At 47.7% G+C, this 15,811-nt stretch overlaps 2 protein-coding genes across 11 annotated transcripts in view; both read right to left on the bottom strand.

The window, feature by feature from the left end:
* FLYWCH1 (FLYWCH-type zinc finger 1) overlaps positions 1-15,811 on the bottom strand; it is a 74,051-nt gene that overhangs the window by 25,015 nt on the left and 33,225 nt on the right. For 4 of the 5 annotated variants that reach the window (XM_037813651.1, XM_037813655.1, XM_037813657.1 and 1 more), the window contains exons 1-2: positions 3,618-3,733; positions 2,228-2,336 (exon numbers count right to left, since the gene is read on the bottom strand). The gene's annotated coding sequence lies outside the window, so the exon portion shown is untranslated. Of the gene's footprint in view, positions 1-2,227; positions 2,337-3,617; positions 3,734-15,811 lie in introns of those variants that run through there. The other variant, XM_037813652.1, reaches the window with a different exon arrangement.
* The window catches only part of FLYWCH2 (FLYWCH family member 2), a 35,596-nt gene continuing 33,259 nt past the window's right edge, over positions 13,475-15,811 (bottom strand). For all 6 annotated transcript variants that reach the window (XM_037813658.1, XM_037813662.1, XM_037813659.1 and 3 more), the window contains one exon: positions 13,475-13,777. In XM_037813658.1, coding sequence (XP_037669586.1) covers positions 13,638-13,777 — 140 coding nt within the window. In that variant the 3' untranslated portion in view covers positions 13,475-13,637. The remainder of the gene's footprint in view (positions 13,778-15,811) is intronic.

The following is a 15,811-nucleotide window of genomic DNA, read 5'->3' as shown; positions in this document are numbered from 1 at the left end:
TCATCCGCACTCCACGCAGCTTCTTGTAAAGGACAAAACGTGACTGAGTCCACAGTCAGGAAAACACAAATTTAAATCCTCAGCAGCAATACTCGATAACACCACAAGATGGCGGTGTTGCTCCCTAAAATGTAACCACCAGGTACAGGTAAAATTAAATACATAGTGATGTTTCCAAAACAAGAATATGAGAGCTTTTCCCTGTCCAAAAAAAAAGAAAAGAAAAGAAAAGAAAAGAAAAGAAACAAAAATAGAAAAAGAAAAAAAGAAAAAATTATTTGAGAAGATTTCCAAATGTTTGGACTTGGTTTACAAAATGTATTAGTTAGAAAGCAAAATCCAATTAGGAAATTCAGCCAAGACCATGTTTTTTAAGCTAACCAACTAAAGTTTTTAATAAAAGAACAAAATTTTACTTGGAATTGATGCTACATCTTGCCCTCATTCCACCTGTCGTTTCTTCTATTTCCTCTCCACTCTGGTCTTATTTGTTATCTATTGACTAATCTTATCTTACCTGTTCATAACTTCAAAAAAACCCAAACAAATAAACAAAAAAAAAGAAACCAACAACACAAAGTAGGAAGCAATAGAAGAAAACCTTAAGAGAAGTAAGAATAGTGATTTTAGTTTCTCTTAAATTTCTTTCATTTCCTCAAAATTGTAACGTGCATGAACTCTTTTTACAACGGGAAAATATTAAACATTTTAGAAATGAGTGGTATCTCTTTGCATATAGTTTTTTTCTGTAACTCCGTAAATCTCAGAGAAAACAGGGACACCCCCCCCAAATCCTAAGGACCATAATGTCATACAAGAAAATAAAGAGTAACATCAAATGAAACAAATAGAACAGAGAGATGAATGAACCAAAGAACACTCACATCCCTTGTGGGACCCGCAGCCTCAGAGGGCCTCCCCCGAGCTGTCAACCACACGGGGAGAGGCAGGAACTTCTCAGTGGGGAGGGCCCCGCAGACACCCCTCAGCCAAGTGGGCAAGGTCAACATGGCCAGTAATAAGACTTCTTGACAGCGTGAGCTCCTCGTGGGCTGCACCGAGGGCAGCTCCTCCAGGATTTTCCTGCCAAAATGATCCTTTAACTTACAGTTAACAAGTTTTAGGAACTTTGGGGTATTCTGGAAACCTCAAGAAAAGAGCAATTCCCCCAAATTTATAGATGCTGCGGGTGAAATATAGGGGAAAGAGTTTCTTGCGCTTGTAGATAACTGAGAAAAATGCAAAATACCTCTAGCGTACAGAATGTCAATAAACTTCCTGAGGTGGATGTCAACCGGTTCCCTTCCTCCACTGTGCACATTCACTTCAATGGTCCTGACCTAGAATTTTCTTTGGATTCTCCTTTGAGCTGGTTGTGACATTTCACCCATTCCCTCAATAATGAGTTAAATAATATACATAATGTGGGTACATTTTATATTTATATGAGCTGTGATTTTACCTTTTTTGAAAATTATCCTTTACTAAATCCTTGGAACAATTTTCCTTGTTATTCCCATTTTATAGAAAACAAAACTGAGGATTGAAAATATTAAGAAACACACCCAAAGGAACATCGCTGATAACTGAGAGTTAAATCCTGGACTAGTTGACTTGAAACTCAAAAATGAAGCCATTGAGATGGTTTCTCTTTGTTCCAGTCTAAGGCACTGCTTTCAAATTGCCCTGGTTATTGGTCCTAAAAATCACTGGGCTCCAGCCAAGCAGTTTTTAAAATCACATTGAATAGAAAATATCAACCTGCACTGCATATAACAAAATGTGAGTATAACTTTAAAGTGAGTATTGTTTTATGAAACTTGTATTCATTATATACAAGTATATTTATTCTAGGTTCATGCAAACTGTATTTTTTATTTTGGATTGCCACCGTTTTGAGGTAAACATGTGAGCTCTGTTTATTCTGTAATAGTCAATTTTCACGCAATAAAGATTTGCTGAATAAATGGGTTACTTTTAACTCAGGCAGATGCAAATGGAAAGTTGGAGAGTCTCAAAGTGTAGGTCCATCACTCTTCTCCTCCCTCCTCCAAAATCGGAGGTCAGACCGGTACTCAGATCGTCTGCTTCGAAACGGCTTTCGATCCCGTCTGTGGTGGCCACAAAGGGCCCAGGGTAAAGGTCCCAGGGACCTGGAACCCTACAGTGAACCACTGCCTCCCGTCCCGTCGGGCTCAGCAGCTGACGGGAGGGTCAGCAGAATTACCTTCACACACGTGGGCCAGAAGGACCGCCATGACCACGAGCCACTAACGCCTGGGTCCTGGACACGGCTTGCTGGCTGGGAGACCCTTACCCCGCTGGGCTGGTTTTACCTGCAAAAGAGGAAAAAATGGCAAATGAGAGCCGGCATGTACAATTTTCTATAAGCTGAAAATTACCACCCAAGAGCAAGGAGCCCTCTGTCCGGGCCCGACAATGGTCACGTCATGACAATCAACATTGCCAAGTGTCCCCTGGGGGACAAATTGCCCCCAGTTGAGAACCACTGCTCCAAAGCAACTGTGATATGCAGGGGGTGCAGCTCCACAAAGAGATTGTCTCTTTCCCCTTGCCCCCCAATCACCCCAGGTCAGAGTTCAAGCTATTTCTTATGCCTTCACCCACCCCAGTTCTCCCTACACAACCCCAACTGGTCAATCTCCCTAAAGCTCAACTTCAGCCATTTCTCTCCCCACTAAAAATCGCCTCGGCATCACCAGCCCAGCGTCATAAACCCTCCCCACAAGCCCGACCAGCAGGTTTTGGAAGAATAAACAAGATGGACCTGATGGAATCAACACAGGAATTCCAAATCAAGTCACCAGGGCAGCCATGCTTGCCCTGAGGAGCAGAAATGTCAAAAGAATTCGCAACTGAAGTCACAGGCAATTGTTGGAGACTAGAAGCCTCCAAATGCAAGGAGCAAAGGAAAGGAAAGACTGGTGGTTTCAGGTAAGGGTTTTCAAATTATGGCCAGACCCATTAGATTCTGGAACCAATCTGGAACGGTCTGGAATGGAATGGAATCGATGGCAACAGATCAGAAAAGAAGGGAACACAACAGAATAGAGATCAAATGAATCTAACAGATGGGGCCCCGTCCTGTGGGGTAAGGGTAAGTGTCTCACTTTAAACTTCCATTTCCATAATACATATCTACGGGTGCAGGGTATGTATGTAAGACACATTTCTCAGTGGAGGGTGAGGAAAAAAAATAAAAAAACTTTGAAAGCCATACGGAGCGATCTACGAAATCAGAGGGGGAAGGAGGCGGTGTAGCCATCGGCAAAAAGGTGCAAGGTCACAGGGACCTCCGGAGTCACAAAGGCGGGAGGGCTGCGGGCGGCCCTGAAAGGCGGGCCACTGCGGGGCTCCCGGGCTTCGGGGTGTCAGGACTCAGGCCGAGCGGTCGGTGGGTTGGGGGAAGAGGAGCGGGAGGGAGGGAGCGAATCGCGGGGGAAGGCCGAGGTGGCGGCCCAAGGACCGGGACGCAGAGCCGGGGAGCCCCCACCCCAGGCTCAGCAGCCCTGGGGGACCCCCGGGAGGGCCCGGCCGGGGGCGCGTCCAAGCCGCGGGACCCGGGACCCTCCCCACCCGCTGGGGCCCGTCCTCACCGGGCACCGGCCGGGCGACGACGGGGGGGAGCCCTCTCCGGCGACGGCGCCGCGGCGGGTCCCTCAGCAGCCGCAGGCGTCCCCCTCGCGACCCAGGCCCCGCGGCCCCCGCGCCCCGGCGCCCGCTCCCTGCCCCCCCCTCCCTCCCGGGGCCGCGCCCCGTGCCCGCGCGCGCCGCCCCGCCGGCTGCCGGGAGCGCGCGCGACTCTCCTGGGGAGCCGGCCGTTCCGAGCGCCCGAGCGGGCTTCCGGGGAGCATGCGCAGCAGCGTCGGGGCCGACTGCTCCCGCTCACTCAGCTTCTCCGGGTCTTCCCCGCGCGGAGCCCAACCGGCGTGGGGGCGGGGCTAGGGCTCTCGGGGGGCGGGGAAACTCCCGGATTGGGCGGTGACGTCCGAGGGCGGAGCACGCGCAGAGACTCGGGTTCCGGACCTCGGGGGGCGCTCACCGCGCGGGGCCGGAGCTGAGCCCCCCGGGGCCCCCTAGGGTTTGACCCGGGCACCCTTCAGCCCTGTCATTTCTGAGCGAGCCGAAGGAAATCGCCCAGGCAGCTCATTGAAGCCTTAAATGACCCCACCCCAAATCTGAGCATCAAAATTAATAATTAAGTGACGTATAATAACCTGGAATAAAATAAGTCATTGGGTTGATACTGATGTAAATAAATGACCAATTAATGCGAAAGGGCTAGTGAAGACAGACCTCATTCGCCACAGCCATGGATGGATGCTACACAGGTGGGAGAAGAGGTAACGTAACCTCAAAGTACCTTCCCACAAGGTGCTTATTTACCACAAAGGGGACTATAGTAACTTCAGAGTGGAGAAATGGCTCTCGAGTGTGGTCTGGGTGTTCTGGAAGGTTCCTGAGACTCTTTTAGGGGGATACCAAGTCAAAATTATTTTCATAATTATAGTAAGATACTATGTGCCTTTTACGTTTTCATTCCCACATAAGCGACCAATGGAATATTCCAAAGTCTACATGCCATGCCATGTAGAAACAGAATGAATACAGGTCTGAGGACCAGAGCCTGTCGTAAAGAGATTTGCAAAGATGGAAAACAACACCAGCCTTCTCTCTAAATTTCTTTGGGAAAATATTTTAATTTTTCACAGAAATAGAATAACACTCAAAGGATTTTTTAATGTTGCTTTCTTGGTAACAGCTTATTGACACCTAATTCACATATTATACAATTCACCAATTTAAATTGTACAGTTTTTTAAACTATAGTCAGAGCTGGTAATCATCATCAAAATCAGTTTTAGAACACTTTTCATTACCCTAAAAAGAAAACCCCCATCCTTTAGCCATTACCATCCCTCGATCCCTCCATCCTTCCCAGCGCTAGGCAGCCGCTAATGTACTTGTGGAATCTGGACTGGCCTCTTCTGGTCACTGCATGTAAATGGAATGACACACTATGTGGTGTTTTGTGTCTGGTTTCTTTCATTCAGCCTACTGTTTTCCAGTGTTCATTCATGTTGTGGCACGTTATCAATACTTTATTCCTTTTTATTGCTGAACAATATTCCATTGTGTGGACAGACCATATTTGTTTATCACTTCATCTATTGATGGGTATTTGGAGTGTTTCGCTATTAGGAATAATTCTACGATGAACATTCATGCACAGGCTTTTGTGTGGTCATATATTTTCACTTCTCTTGGGTATATGCATAGGAGTGGAGTTGCTGGGTCATATGGTAAGTCTATGTTTAACCTTTTATGGAATTGTCAGACTGTTTTACAGAGACAGTACTATTTTATATTCCCACCAACAGTGTATCACAGTTTCAATTTCTCCATCTTGCAGCCTCTCCCCTTCCTTTCCTCTGCGCTGGAACCTCCAGGATCCAAATGGACAAAGTTCCCTGACATCGTAGGGGATGTGCATGGGATAAGAAGCAATAAATACAATAAACAATAAGTTATATAGTATGTTAGAAGCTAGTACAGACTACGGGGAAAATAAAGCTGGACAAGGGAGGAAGGCTTCAACTTGCATGGAATTTATGTTGGAGGACTTTGAGGGGTGAGGAGTTGGCTCTCTTATTGCCCCTGCAGCCGATCACCTGCTCAGCATTACTGAGGAACCCTCCATGGCCCACTGACCCACCACTCCCCTCCCCTGCAGAAGGCCCCTTCGACCCACGTCTGATCCCGAGAGGGCCTGGGTGGTGCATCAGGCAGTCTCGCAGTGCAGAGCCAGCCAGCCACCCCCTAGACCTGGCGTGCAAGGGTCCTTGTGCAGGCCAGGTGGCCAGGCAGGGGGCAGGCTGAATCTGCTGGGCCCAAATGGTGCTCCTGGAGATCCTGACGGCCTGGGTATTGGGGTGAGGCCCAGGTAGCCATGCGCCTGCCAGAGAACCCCTTCAACTGTCCAAGAGCATCAACCAGCCAAAGTCTCCATGGGTCAGCAGCTGGAGGTCCCAGGATGAGCTCTCCACACTGACCAAGGAAAAACGTGCAGAGGTGGCGCACACAGGGCGAAGCCGAGGGTGCTGTTTTACCTTCTGGGTAATGATAATAGATGATGGCAAAAATGCCTGAAGCCATCGACCCCTGGTGGAATAGATTTTACCTCCACACAGAGAAGCAACATGCAGCTGTTTAAAAACAGTGGCATTACTTATAGATGAACTTATGTCCTGGTAGACTTGCCTCTTAATATTTGAGGAGTATGTCGGGTGCAGAGGCAGCAGAATTGGCCATAAATGGAGGCTGTTTGAGGCTGGATAATGTATACATGGGGTTTACCATAATATTGTTTGATAGACTTTGGATTTTTCCATACTAAAAATAAAGGATCTCCAAGAACTGATACGGAGTGATTTCCAAGGCATATTTTAAGTAAAACAAAGCAGGTACATGAGGGAACGTAGGGGATTGTGGGAAGAAGGTGGAGCAGGAACTCAAGGAATCAGTCCCTCCACCCCAAAACCAAGCAATGACTGAACTGGCAGAAAGTGTCTGAATCAACTCTTTGGGAATTCTGGAGTCAGTGGAGCACTGGGCAGCATCAGGGACTAGCTGGAGGAAGAGGCTGGCGAATGCTGGAAGTGTGAGTGAATCCCACCCTCCGAGCAGGGGCTGCCATTCCCCACCCCTCATCCCCTTCACCCATGTGGCAGGCAGCAGGGGGGCTGCAGCCCGGGCTCCTGGTGCAGCTTGCTGGTGCCAGGGTTGCCACAAGGGCTTAGAACTCCAGAATCTGGGGTGAGGGTGTGTGGTCTGATTGGGGATCACTACTTTCTATCAGCTACTTCAGAAAACCAGGGAATGGCGCTGAGGGCACCCATTTTTCAAACCAACACCCCCCCACCCACCATAAAAGTGACAGAGGAGTCTTAAAGAGGCAGTGCCTATTTTTTTTCTCTCTTTTTATCTTTCCATTCCCCATATGGGGGCAAAAATAATTTGGAAAACTGACAAATAGGTGTCTCCAGCTTTCAACAACAGCAAAAGAAAAAACATAGCAATCCCAGAGAAGAGGGAGAGCTAGATTTCCAGAGTTTTAACAGTATAACACGAGGATGTCCAGCTCTCAACAAAAAATTACGAAACACACAGAGAAACAGGAAAGGATGGCCCTTCACAGAAAAAAAAATAATTTTCCAGAAATCATCCCTGAGGAGGCTTATACATTTGGAACTATTAGTCAAAGACTTTAAACCAGCTGTCTTAAATCTGTTTAATGTACAAAGATTCAAAGAGGCTGAATGTAAAAGGGTGGAAAAAGATAGTCCATGCAAACGCTAATCAAAAGAGAGCAGATAAAATAAACTAAGAAAACATTACGAGAGACAAAGAAGGATGTTACATACTGATATATTGAAGGGAGAAATAGATAGTTCTACAATAATAGCTGAAGACTTCAATATATCATTTTCAATAATTGAGAGAACATCTAAACAGAATATCAGTAAGGAAATAGAGGACTTGAACAACACTGCAAACCACTTAGACCTAACGGACATATACAGAACACTCCACCCAACAGCAGCAGAATGCACACTCTTCTCAAGTGCAATGGAACATTTTCCAGGAGAGACCAGATGTTAGGCCACAAATCAAATCTTAATAAATTTTAAAATATTGAAATCATGCAAAGTCAGTTCTCAGACCCAATGGAACAAAGCCAGAAATCAAGAACAGATGGAAAACTGGAAAATTTACGAACGTGGAAATTAAACAACACACAAACAACCAGTGAACCAAAGAAGAAATAACAAGGGAAATTAGGAAAAAATCTTCAAGTAAATCACAATGAAAACATAACATACCAAAATTTATGGGATGTAGTGCCCAAAGGGAAATTTATAGCTCTAAATGCCTACATTTAAAAAGAAGAAAGTCCACAAATCAATAACCTAACTTTACATCTAAAGAAACTAGGACAAGAAGAGCAAACAAAGCCCAAAGTTAGTAAAAGGGAGGAAACAGTAAAGATTAGAGCCGAGATAAATGAAATAGAGAACAGAAAAGCAGTAGAGAGAATCAATGAAACCAAAAGTTGGTTTTCTGAAAAGATTTACAAAATTGACACAACTTTAGCCAGACTGACAAAGAGAAAGAGAGGATGCAAATAACTAAAATCAGGAATAAAAATGGGGTCATTTTTACTGACCTTACAGAAATAAAAAGGATTGAACAATTACGTGCCAACAAATTTGAAAAGCTGTACTGAAATGGACAAATTCCTTGAAACATACAAATTACCCAATCAGATGCAAGAAGAAATAGAAAATCTCGTCAGACCTATAACAAGAGATTGCATCAACAATCAAAGTTTCTCAAGAGAAAAGAGCAGGACCAAGTGGATTAATTGATGAATTCTAGCAAACATTCAAAGAAGAATTAACACCAATCCTTCTCAAACTCTTCCAAAAATAGAGGAGGAGTGTATTAGTTAGGGTTCTCTAGGGAAACAGCAATAAGAGATGTTTGTAAATATAAGATTTTATAAAACTGTCACATGCAACTGTGGGGATGCACGAGTCCAAATTCCACACAGCAGGAAGTGAACTGGCAACTCTGATGAAGGTGTCCGATGAACTCCTCAGGAAACGCTTCAACTAATGGGATTAAATCCAGCTGACTGAATTCTCTCATTGCAGAAGACATGCCCTTCATTGATGTTATCATTCACAACTACAGTCAATTGACTGATGATTTAATAAACCAACCTTCTGGTTTATTAAGCAGCCACAAATGTCCTTGCAGTAACATTTAAGACAGTGCTTGCTTGACCAGACACCTGGACACCATCACTGGGCCAAGGTGACACATAAACCTAACCATCACAAGGAGGGATTACTTCCTAACTCATTCTGCGGAACCAGCAATACCCTGATAGCAATGCCAGATAAAGACGGCACAAGAAGAGAATATTACAGGCCTCTATCCCTTATGAATATAGGTGCAAAATCCTCAATAAAATACTGGCAAATTGAATCCAACCATATATTAATAGGTCTATACATTATGACCAACTAGGATTTACTCCAGGAATGCAAAGATGGTTCAATATAAGAAAATTAATCAATGTAATATACCATATTCAGGGAATGAAGGAAAAAACACATAATCATCTTAATTAATACAGAAAAGGCATTTGACAAAATCCAACATTCTTTCAAGATAAAAACACTCAGAAAACTAGGAATAGAAGGGAACCTTCCCAAAATGATAAAGGGCATTTATGAAAAATCCACAGCAAATATCATAGTCAATGGTGAAGGACCGAAAAATTTCCCCCTAAGATCAGGAATAAGACAAGGATACCCCAGGTATTCAACAATGTATAGGCATTCTTTGTTTTATCGCACTTCCCTTTATTGTGCTTTGCAGGTATTGCTTTTTTTTTTTTTCCACAAATTGAAGGTTTGTGGCAACCCTCCACTGAACAAGTCTATTTGCACCATTTTTTTCCATCATCATGTGCACACTTTGTGTCTCTGCATCACATTTTAATTAAGGTACGTACATTTTTTTAGACGTCATGTACTGCACCCTTAATAGACTACAGTACAGTGTAAACATAAGTTCTATATGCACTGGAAAACCAAAACATTCATGTGACTTACTTTATTGTGATATTCACTTTATTGCAGTGGTCTGGGACCAAACCCACATAACTCCAAGGTGTGCCTGTACTGGAAGTTCTGGCAAGAGCAATCAGGCAAGAGAAAGAAATAAAAGACATGCACATTGGAAAGGAAGAAGTCAAATTATCCCTACGCGCAGATGACATGATTCTAAAATTCCAAAGAACCCAAAAGAAAGCTACTAGAACTAATAAATGAATTCAGCAAAGTCGCAGGATACAAGATAAACATGCAGAAGTCAGGTGGATTTCTACACACCAGAGATGAACAATCTGAAAAGGAAATCAAGAAAACAATTCCATTTATAATAGCATCCAAAAGAATAAAATACCTGGGAATAAATTTAACCAAGGAGATGTACACTATAAAAGATTGCTGAAAAAAAATTAAAGAAGACCTAAATAGACGGAAAGACATCCCATGATCATGGCCTGGAAGACTTAAGATTGTTAAGATGTCAATACTCCCTAAAGTGATCTATAAAGTCAATGCAACCTCTATCAAAATTCCAACAGTTTTTTTTTTCATAAGTGGAGAAGCTGATCCTCAAATTCATATGGAATTGTAAGAAGCCCTGAGTAGCCAAAAAAATTCTTGAAAAAGAAGAACAACTTTGGAGGACTCACACTTCCTGATTTTAAAACTTACTACAAAACCAAAGTAATTAAAATAGTGTGGTACTGGCCTAAGGATGGAATATGGACCAATGGAATAGAATTGAGAGTCCAGAGATAAATCCATACATCTATGGCCAGTTGATTTTCAGTAAGGGTGCCAAGACCATTCAGTGGGAAAGAATAGTCTCTTCAACAAATGGTGCTGGGACAGCCGAAATCCACATGCAAAAGAATGAATGTGGACCCCTCACCACATACAAAAATTCAAAATGGATCAATGGCCTAAAGATAAGAGCTAATACTATAAAATTCTTACCAGAAAACATAGGGAAGTATCTTCAGAACCTTGCAGTAGGGAATGGATTTTTAGATTTTACACCAAAACCACAGGCAACAAAAGAAAAAATAGTTAAAATGCACTTCCATCAAAATTTAAAACTTTTGTGCATTAAAAGATATTATCAAGAAAGTAGAAAGAATCTACAGAATGGGAGAAAATGTTTGGAAACCATATATGTGATAAGGATTTAGTATCTAGGATATATAAAGAACTCCTACAACTCAACCACAAAAAGACAAACAACTGAATTATAAAATGGACTGAGGATCTGAATATACATTTCTCCAAAGAAGATACTAAAATGGCCAATAAGTTGATGAAAAGATACTCAATATCATTAGCCATTAAATGAATGCAAATTAAAACTACAATGGTATATACCACTTCACACCCACTATGATGACTGTTATTAATAAAACTGAAAATAACTGGTGTCGGGAGGATGTGGAGCGCATACACTGCTGGTGGGAATGAATGTAAGTGGTGCAGCCACCGTGGAAGACAGTTTGGTGATTCCTCTGAAAGATAAAAACAGAATTATCGTATTACCCAGCAGTTCCACTCCTAGGTATATACCCCAAAATAATGGAAAGCAGGGACTCGGATAGATATTTTGCACACTGATGTTCACAGTGGCATTATTCACAATTGCCCAAAGGTGGAAGCAACCCAAGTGTACATCAACTGATGAACGGATCAACGAAATGTGGTCTGTTCATGTGATGGAATATTATTCAGCTATAAAAAGAAGTGGAGTGCTGGTACATTCCACAACCTGGATGAACCCTGAAGACACCATTTTAAGTGAAATAAGGCAGATACAAGGGACAAATATTGTAGGATGTCTCTCATATGAAGTACTTAGAATAAGCAAATTTATAAATTTTGGTTTGTGATGATGAAAATAGTCTGTAAATAGTTTGTGGTTAAAGTTACACAGTATTGCCAGCATACTTAATGCCAAATGATTGTCCACTTCAGATGATTAAAATTATTTTTATGCTACGTATATTTTACCACAATTAAAAATAAAATACCTAAAAAAACAAAACAGAGAGCAAGCAAGCAAATGTAGGGTGTTCTTGCCAGAAATGTGAGACTTGAATCTAATTATGGGGCGAGGCAAATGCAGCCCGTGGGAGTCTCCCAGTAGGGTGTCCGGGGCAGCAGCTGGCAGCGCCGGTGGGCAGTGGTCGTGCCGAGTGGAGCCCGAGGCTGGGACGGGTCCTCTCATACCAGGACGCCACCCCCAGTGTCCCTGGTGTCCCCACAGCCGCTCTGCCTGGCTCTCTCTTCTTCACTTCTCCCTCCCTGGGGTTGCACAATCAAACACTGAACCCTGAAATCTCATGTCCCTTGACAAACTCCAGACAAACAAGATGACTCAGAACATTCAGGAAAGGAGAAACCGTGATGGGGAGTGTGGAATCCAGTTAAATACAGAATAAGAAGGAAGAACTAGAAAATTACAGTTACAGGATACAAATGTTAATAAACCACGATGCTGTAAAAATGACAGCAAAAATGGAGGGCCGAGGGAGGAGAATGTGCCGTATAACACCTTTTCCTAAGAGGGATGGACGAGTACTGATCAAAGTAGAAAAAGTTGGTTTCAAAACATAAGGTCTACTGTCCCGGTCCGCGGAAGGGTGTCCGGCTGAAAGACGGAGGAAAGCACCAGGTGCAGACTGAGACGTGAACTTCATTCACCATCCAGGAGGAACCAAGCAGCTCCAAAGGTGGTGGCTCTGAGGGGTGAGCGGGGTCAGCAGGGCCAGCGATGGGCCTGAGACCAAGACACCCGACTGGGTGTGAGAACATGGGCAGACATGGGTTCTTGTGGTGGGGAAGGAGACCGACTGACATCCAAGTGTGCAGGGAGACAAGTATAGGTTGCTTTGTAGATAACAGCACTAGGGACGTGCAGGGTGCAGATTAACACTGTCTTCTTGTGTATCTGAACCAGCTGTACACCGTCCGTAAGGAGTGCGGTTTAAACATGACTAACGCCCACGGTCACGCAGGCTGCTGAGTGCTTGAGCCTCCCAGGATCTTGGGGAAAGGCCCAGGCCCTGGGCTCCCACAGTCTCTAAATGCTACCTTTAAAAAATAATCCATTTTCTTGTGCTAAGTGGGAAACAACTGGAGGCCCCTGAGGGGCCTCCGAGGGCTCCCCGACTGGGGAGGGGCTCAGGTCTCTGGCAGTCTCCCTCAGCCTCAACTATGCAGAAACACGATGGGGACCCATGCACTTGGGTCAGGGTGCTGGACCCCAGCCGCGGGCTACAGCTCCCACCCCTGTCTCAAGCATTCTCAGCAGGATCCCTCTGAGTGGGAGCTCAGTCCTGGAAGGCATCCTGGAGGAGGTGAGCCTTGGGCCCAGGAGGGCCATGGCCAAGGGCCGCCCTGGTGAGGGCCCAGTAGGAGGGGCCTGAGGCCTCCCAGGGATCCCTGGAGAGAGGACTAGGGAAGGGCTGGGCTCTGGCTTCCCAGGGGTGAAGGGGGAAGGTCCCACAGCCCCCTTTCAGGCCAAGGGCAGCAGAAAATGGAAACCCCAGAGCCTCCTCCTGCCTCCAGGCTGCGGGGTTTTCTGGCGGGTGCGGGGAGGTGAGGCCAGGGGGTGGAGCCCTCAGGAGAAGGAGGGTGAGGGTGGGCGTAAGAGAAGGCCCCAGCCAGGCAGGGCTGGGAGGACCACGTGAGGGCAGGGGGCACAGAGGGCCTTCAGGCTGGTGGGGTTGGGGTGAAAGGTCAAAGGCCCCGTGGAATTTAAACAAGCCCACGATGAGAGCCAGTGTCCAGCTTCTTTTATTCTTTTTTGATTTTTTTTCTTTGTGTTTACAAAAGTAACCTATGCTTGATTTAAGAAAAACTTACACAATACTGGAAGTGAAAACCTGCTGGTGCCAGGTCCCCTGGGCAGAGGCCCTGGCTGAGGTGAATGTCCGGCCGATTTCACAGCCTGAGTGTGCACGCCGATGCCACGCTGGGGCTGGGGTGACCGGGCACGGGGGGCGCTGGGGAGCCCTCCCCTTCCACCGTGGGCCTGGGGGCAGGCCGCCCCGTTAACCTTCCATCTTCTCTGCCTTCTGCAACTGGAAGAGAAGGGAGGTGGGTCAGCTGGAGACTGAGGCAGAGGGAGAGGCCAACCCGGGGGGCCTGGAAGCCAAGGAAGGGGTGACGGGCGCCCTTTCACGGCCCCCCAGCCTGCTGGATCTCACCCTGACCGAGGAATGTTCCTGGAGCAAAATCTCCCCAGACTGACGTTCAGACGTAACTGCTGACTCCAGGGGCCACTAAGTCCAGGGACCTGGAGGCTGGTAAAGTCATTTCCAGAAAACCTCCAACCCACACCTGGGCTGAGTTGTAGGAGCTGCTGCCAAGCCCACTTCCGGGATGGGGTGTGAGGTGGCCCACATGGCCCCAGGCCTGGCAGGTCCATTTAATGGGCAGAGGACCTCAGTAGCCTGTCCTGGAGCTTGGTGGGGGGCAGGTTCCCAGCCAGACACTGGCCCAGCACCCCCTGCAGAGAACAGCTGGAGGCCTGGGGAAGGGACTCGGCTCCTCGACCCTCTGCGCCACCCTCTCCCCAGGTCAGGGTCTGCATCCTGCACCAGGGGCAGCCGAGGTCCAGTGGGCACAGGGAAGGCCGGGGGGGTGCAGTCAGCAGTGTGCCCTGTGCACCGATCAGAGGGGGCTTGAGGCTCTGGGGGTGGGGAACCCCCTGCAAGGGATGGAGGCTGACAGCCCCACAGGTCCCCCAAGAGCTCCAGGTCTGGGGTGGGGTCTGCCCTCCATCGCAGGTGGCCTGGGGAGCAGTGGGTGCCCAGGTCTCCATCAGTGAGGCGGGGGCCCCTGCACTGCCCAGCGGCCTGCCTGGCGGCCAGGCCCGGACCCTGGGTGAGCTGCAGGGCCTCCTGCGCAGGGACAGCCAGCTCCTGCTGCTTCCCTGTGTCGCAGGTGGCAGCGCTCACTTCCGGGTGGGAAGCAGCCCCAGCTCGCCCTCTTCCTGGGCACCCCAGGATTCCCACCCAAAGGGACGTCCAGGTCCCAGCATCCCTGGGCCGAGCCTGCTTGGGGTAGGGGTCTGCAGGGGGCCTCCAAGAGACTGAGACATACACGCCCAGCCCCTTCCTGACACACCAACAGAAGAACAGACACAGACAGGCACACCCAGAGGGACACGCGGACACACTCACCTTTGGAGGAAAACACACATGCAGACAGAACCACAGACACGCACAGAGAAAGAGGGAGGCGAGGGACCCACGAGGGTTTATCCTGATGTGCACATTCGGAAACACCATCAGGATCGCCTGCTGCTCACGCTCAGGGGAAACGCCTGACATGCGCACTCCAGGTTCAGCCTGGCCTGCCTCTCCTCCCAGGCCGCTCTGCTGTCAGCTGCAGGCCCCGGGGAGGGCAGCGCCTCCCAGCCACAGTGACACCAGAGGCCACGTGGGCTGCTGGGTGGCCCTCCCAGCCCCTAGCCCTCTGCCCAGGTTCCCGGAGGCCCCTCCTCCCTGTCGCCTCTGGTTGTTTTCACACTGCGGCTGCAGGCTTGGCCCCAGCCCCTCTCCCCAGGCTCAGGTGGTGGCACCCACAATTGTCCCCCAGGGCTGTGTCCCCCAGCCCAACTCCTGTGGATGCCCCAGCCCCAAACCCTCTCATTTTACCACTGCCCAGCAGAGCCCTGGGGCAGGGCCAGCAGCCCCGAGAACCTGTTGTGGGGCCCCGGGAGCAAGACCTGGGGGGGCCTGTCATCTGGCAGTGACAGGAGCAGGGAGCTGGGCCTCCAGGGAATGCTGGGAGGAGGGAAAGGATAGCACGGCCCTCCCCCCATTCTGTCTCCGCCCCCGTTCTCCCCAAAGTCCACCCCAAAGTCACGTTCCAAGGCCAGGATGTCCCGGGCTGACCCAGGCCTGTAGCCTTACAGAGGGTGGCCTCCTTTCCGCGTCAATAGCCCCCCAAGGTCTCCCTGGGCTGGGGACCCCACCCCAGCCTCAGCCTCCATCCCTCAGACCCTGTTCTCCAAGGCTCAGCCGCTGCCCCGACTCCAGTAAAGAACCACCCGGGGGGGGGCCCTCTCATCTAGGCACCGGTCCTTCTTGCCCTGGTACCCTCTGCCC

Source organism: Choloepus didactylus, chromosome 21, assembly GCF_015220235.1.
Source record: "Choloepus didactylus isolate mChoDid1 chromosome 21, mChoDid1.pri, whole genome shotgun sequence".
Taxonomy (NCBI): domain Eukaryota; kingdom Metazoa; phylum Chordata; class Mammalia; order Pilosa; family Megalonychidae; genus Choloepus; species Choloepus didactylus.
This window is presented reverse-complemented; position numbering and strand designations above follow the sequence as displayed.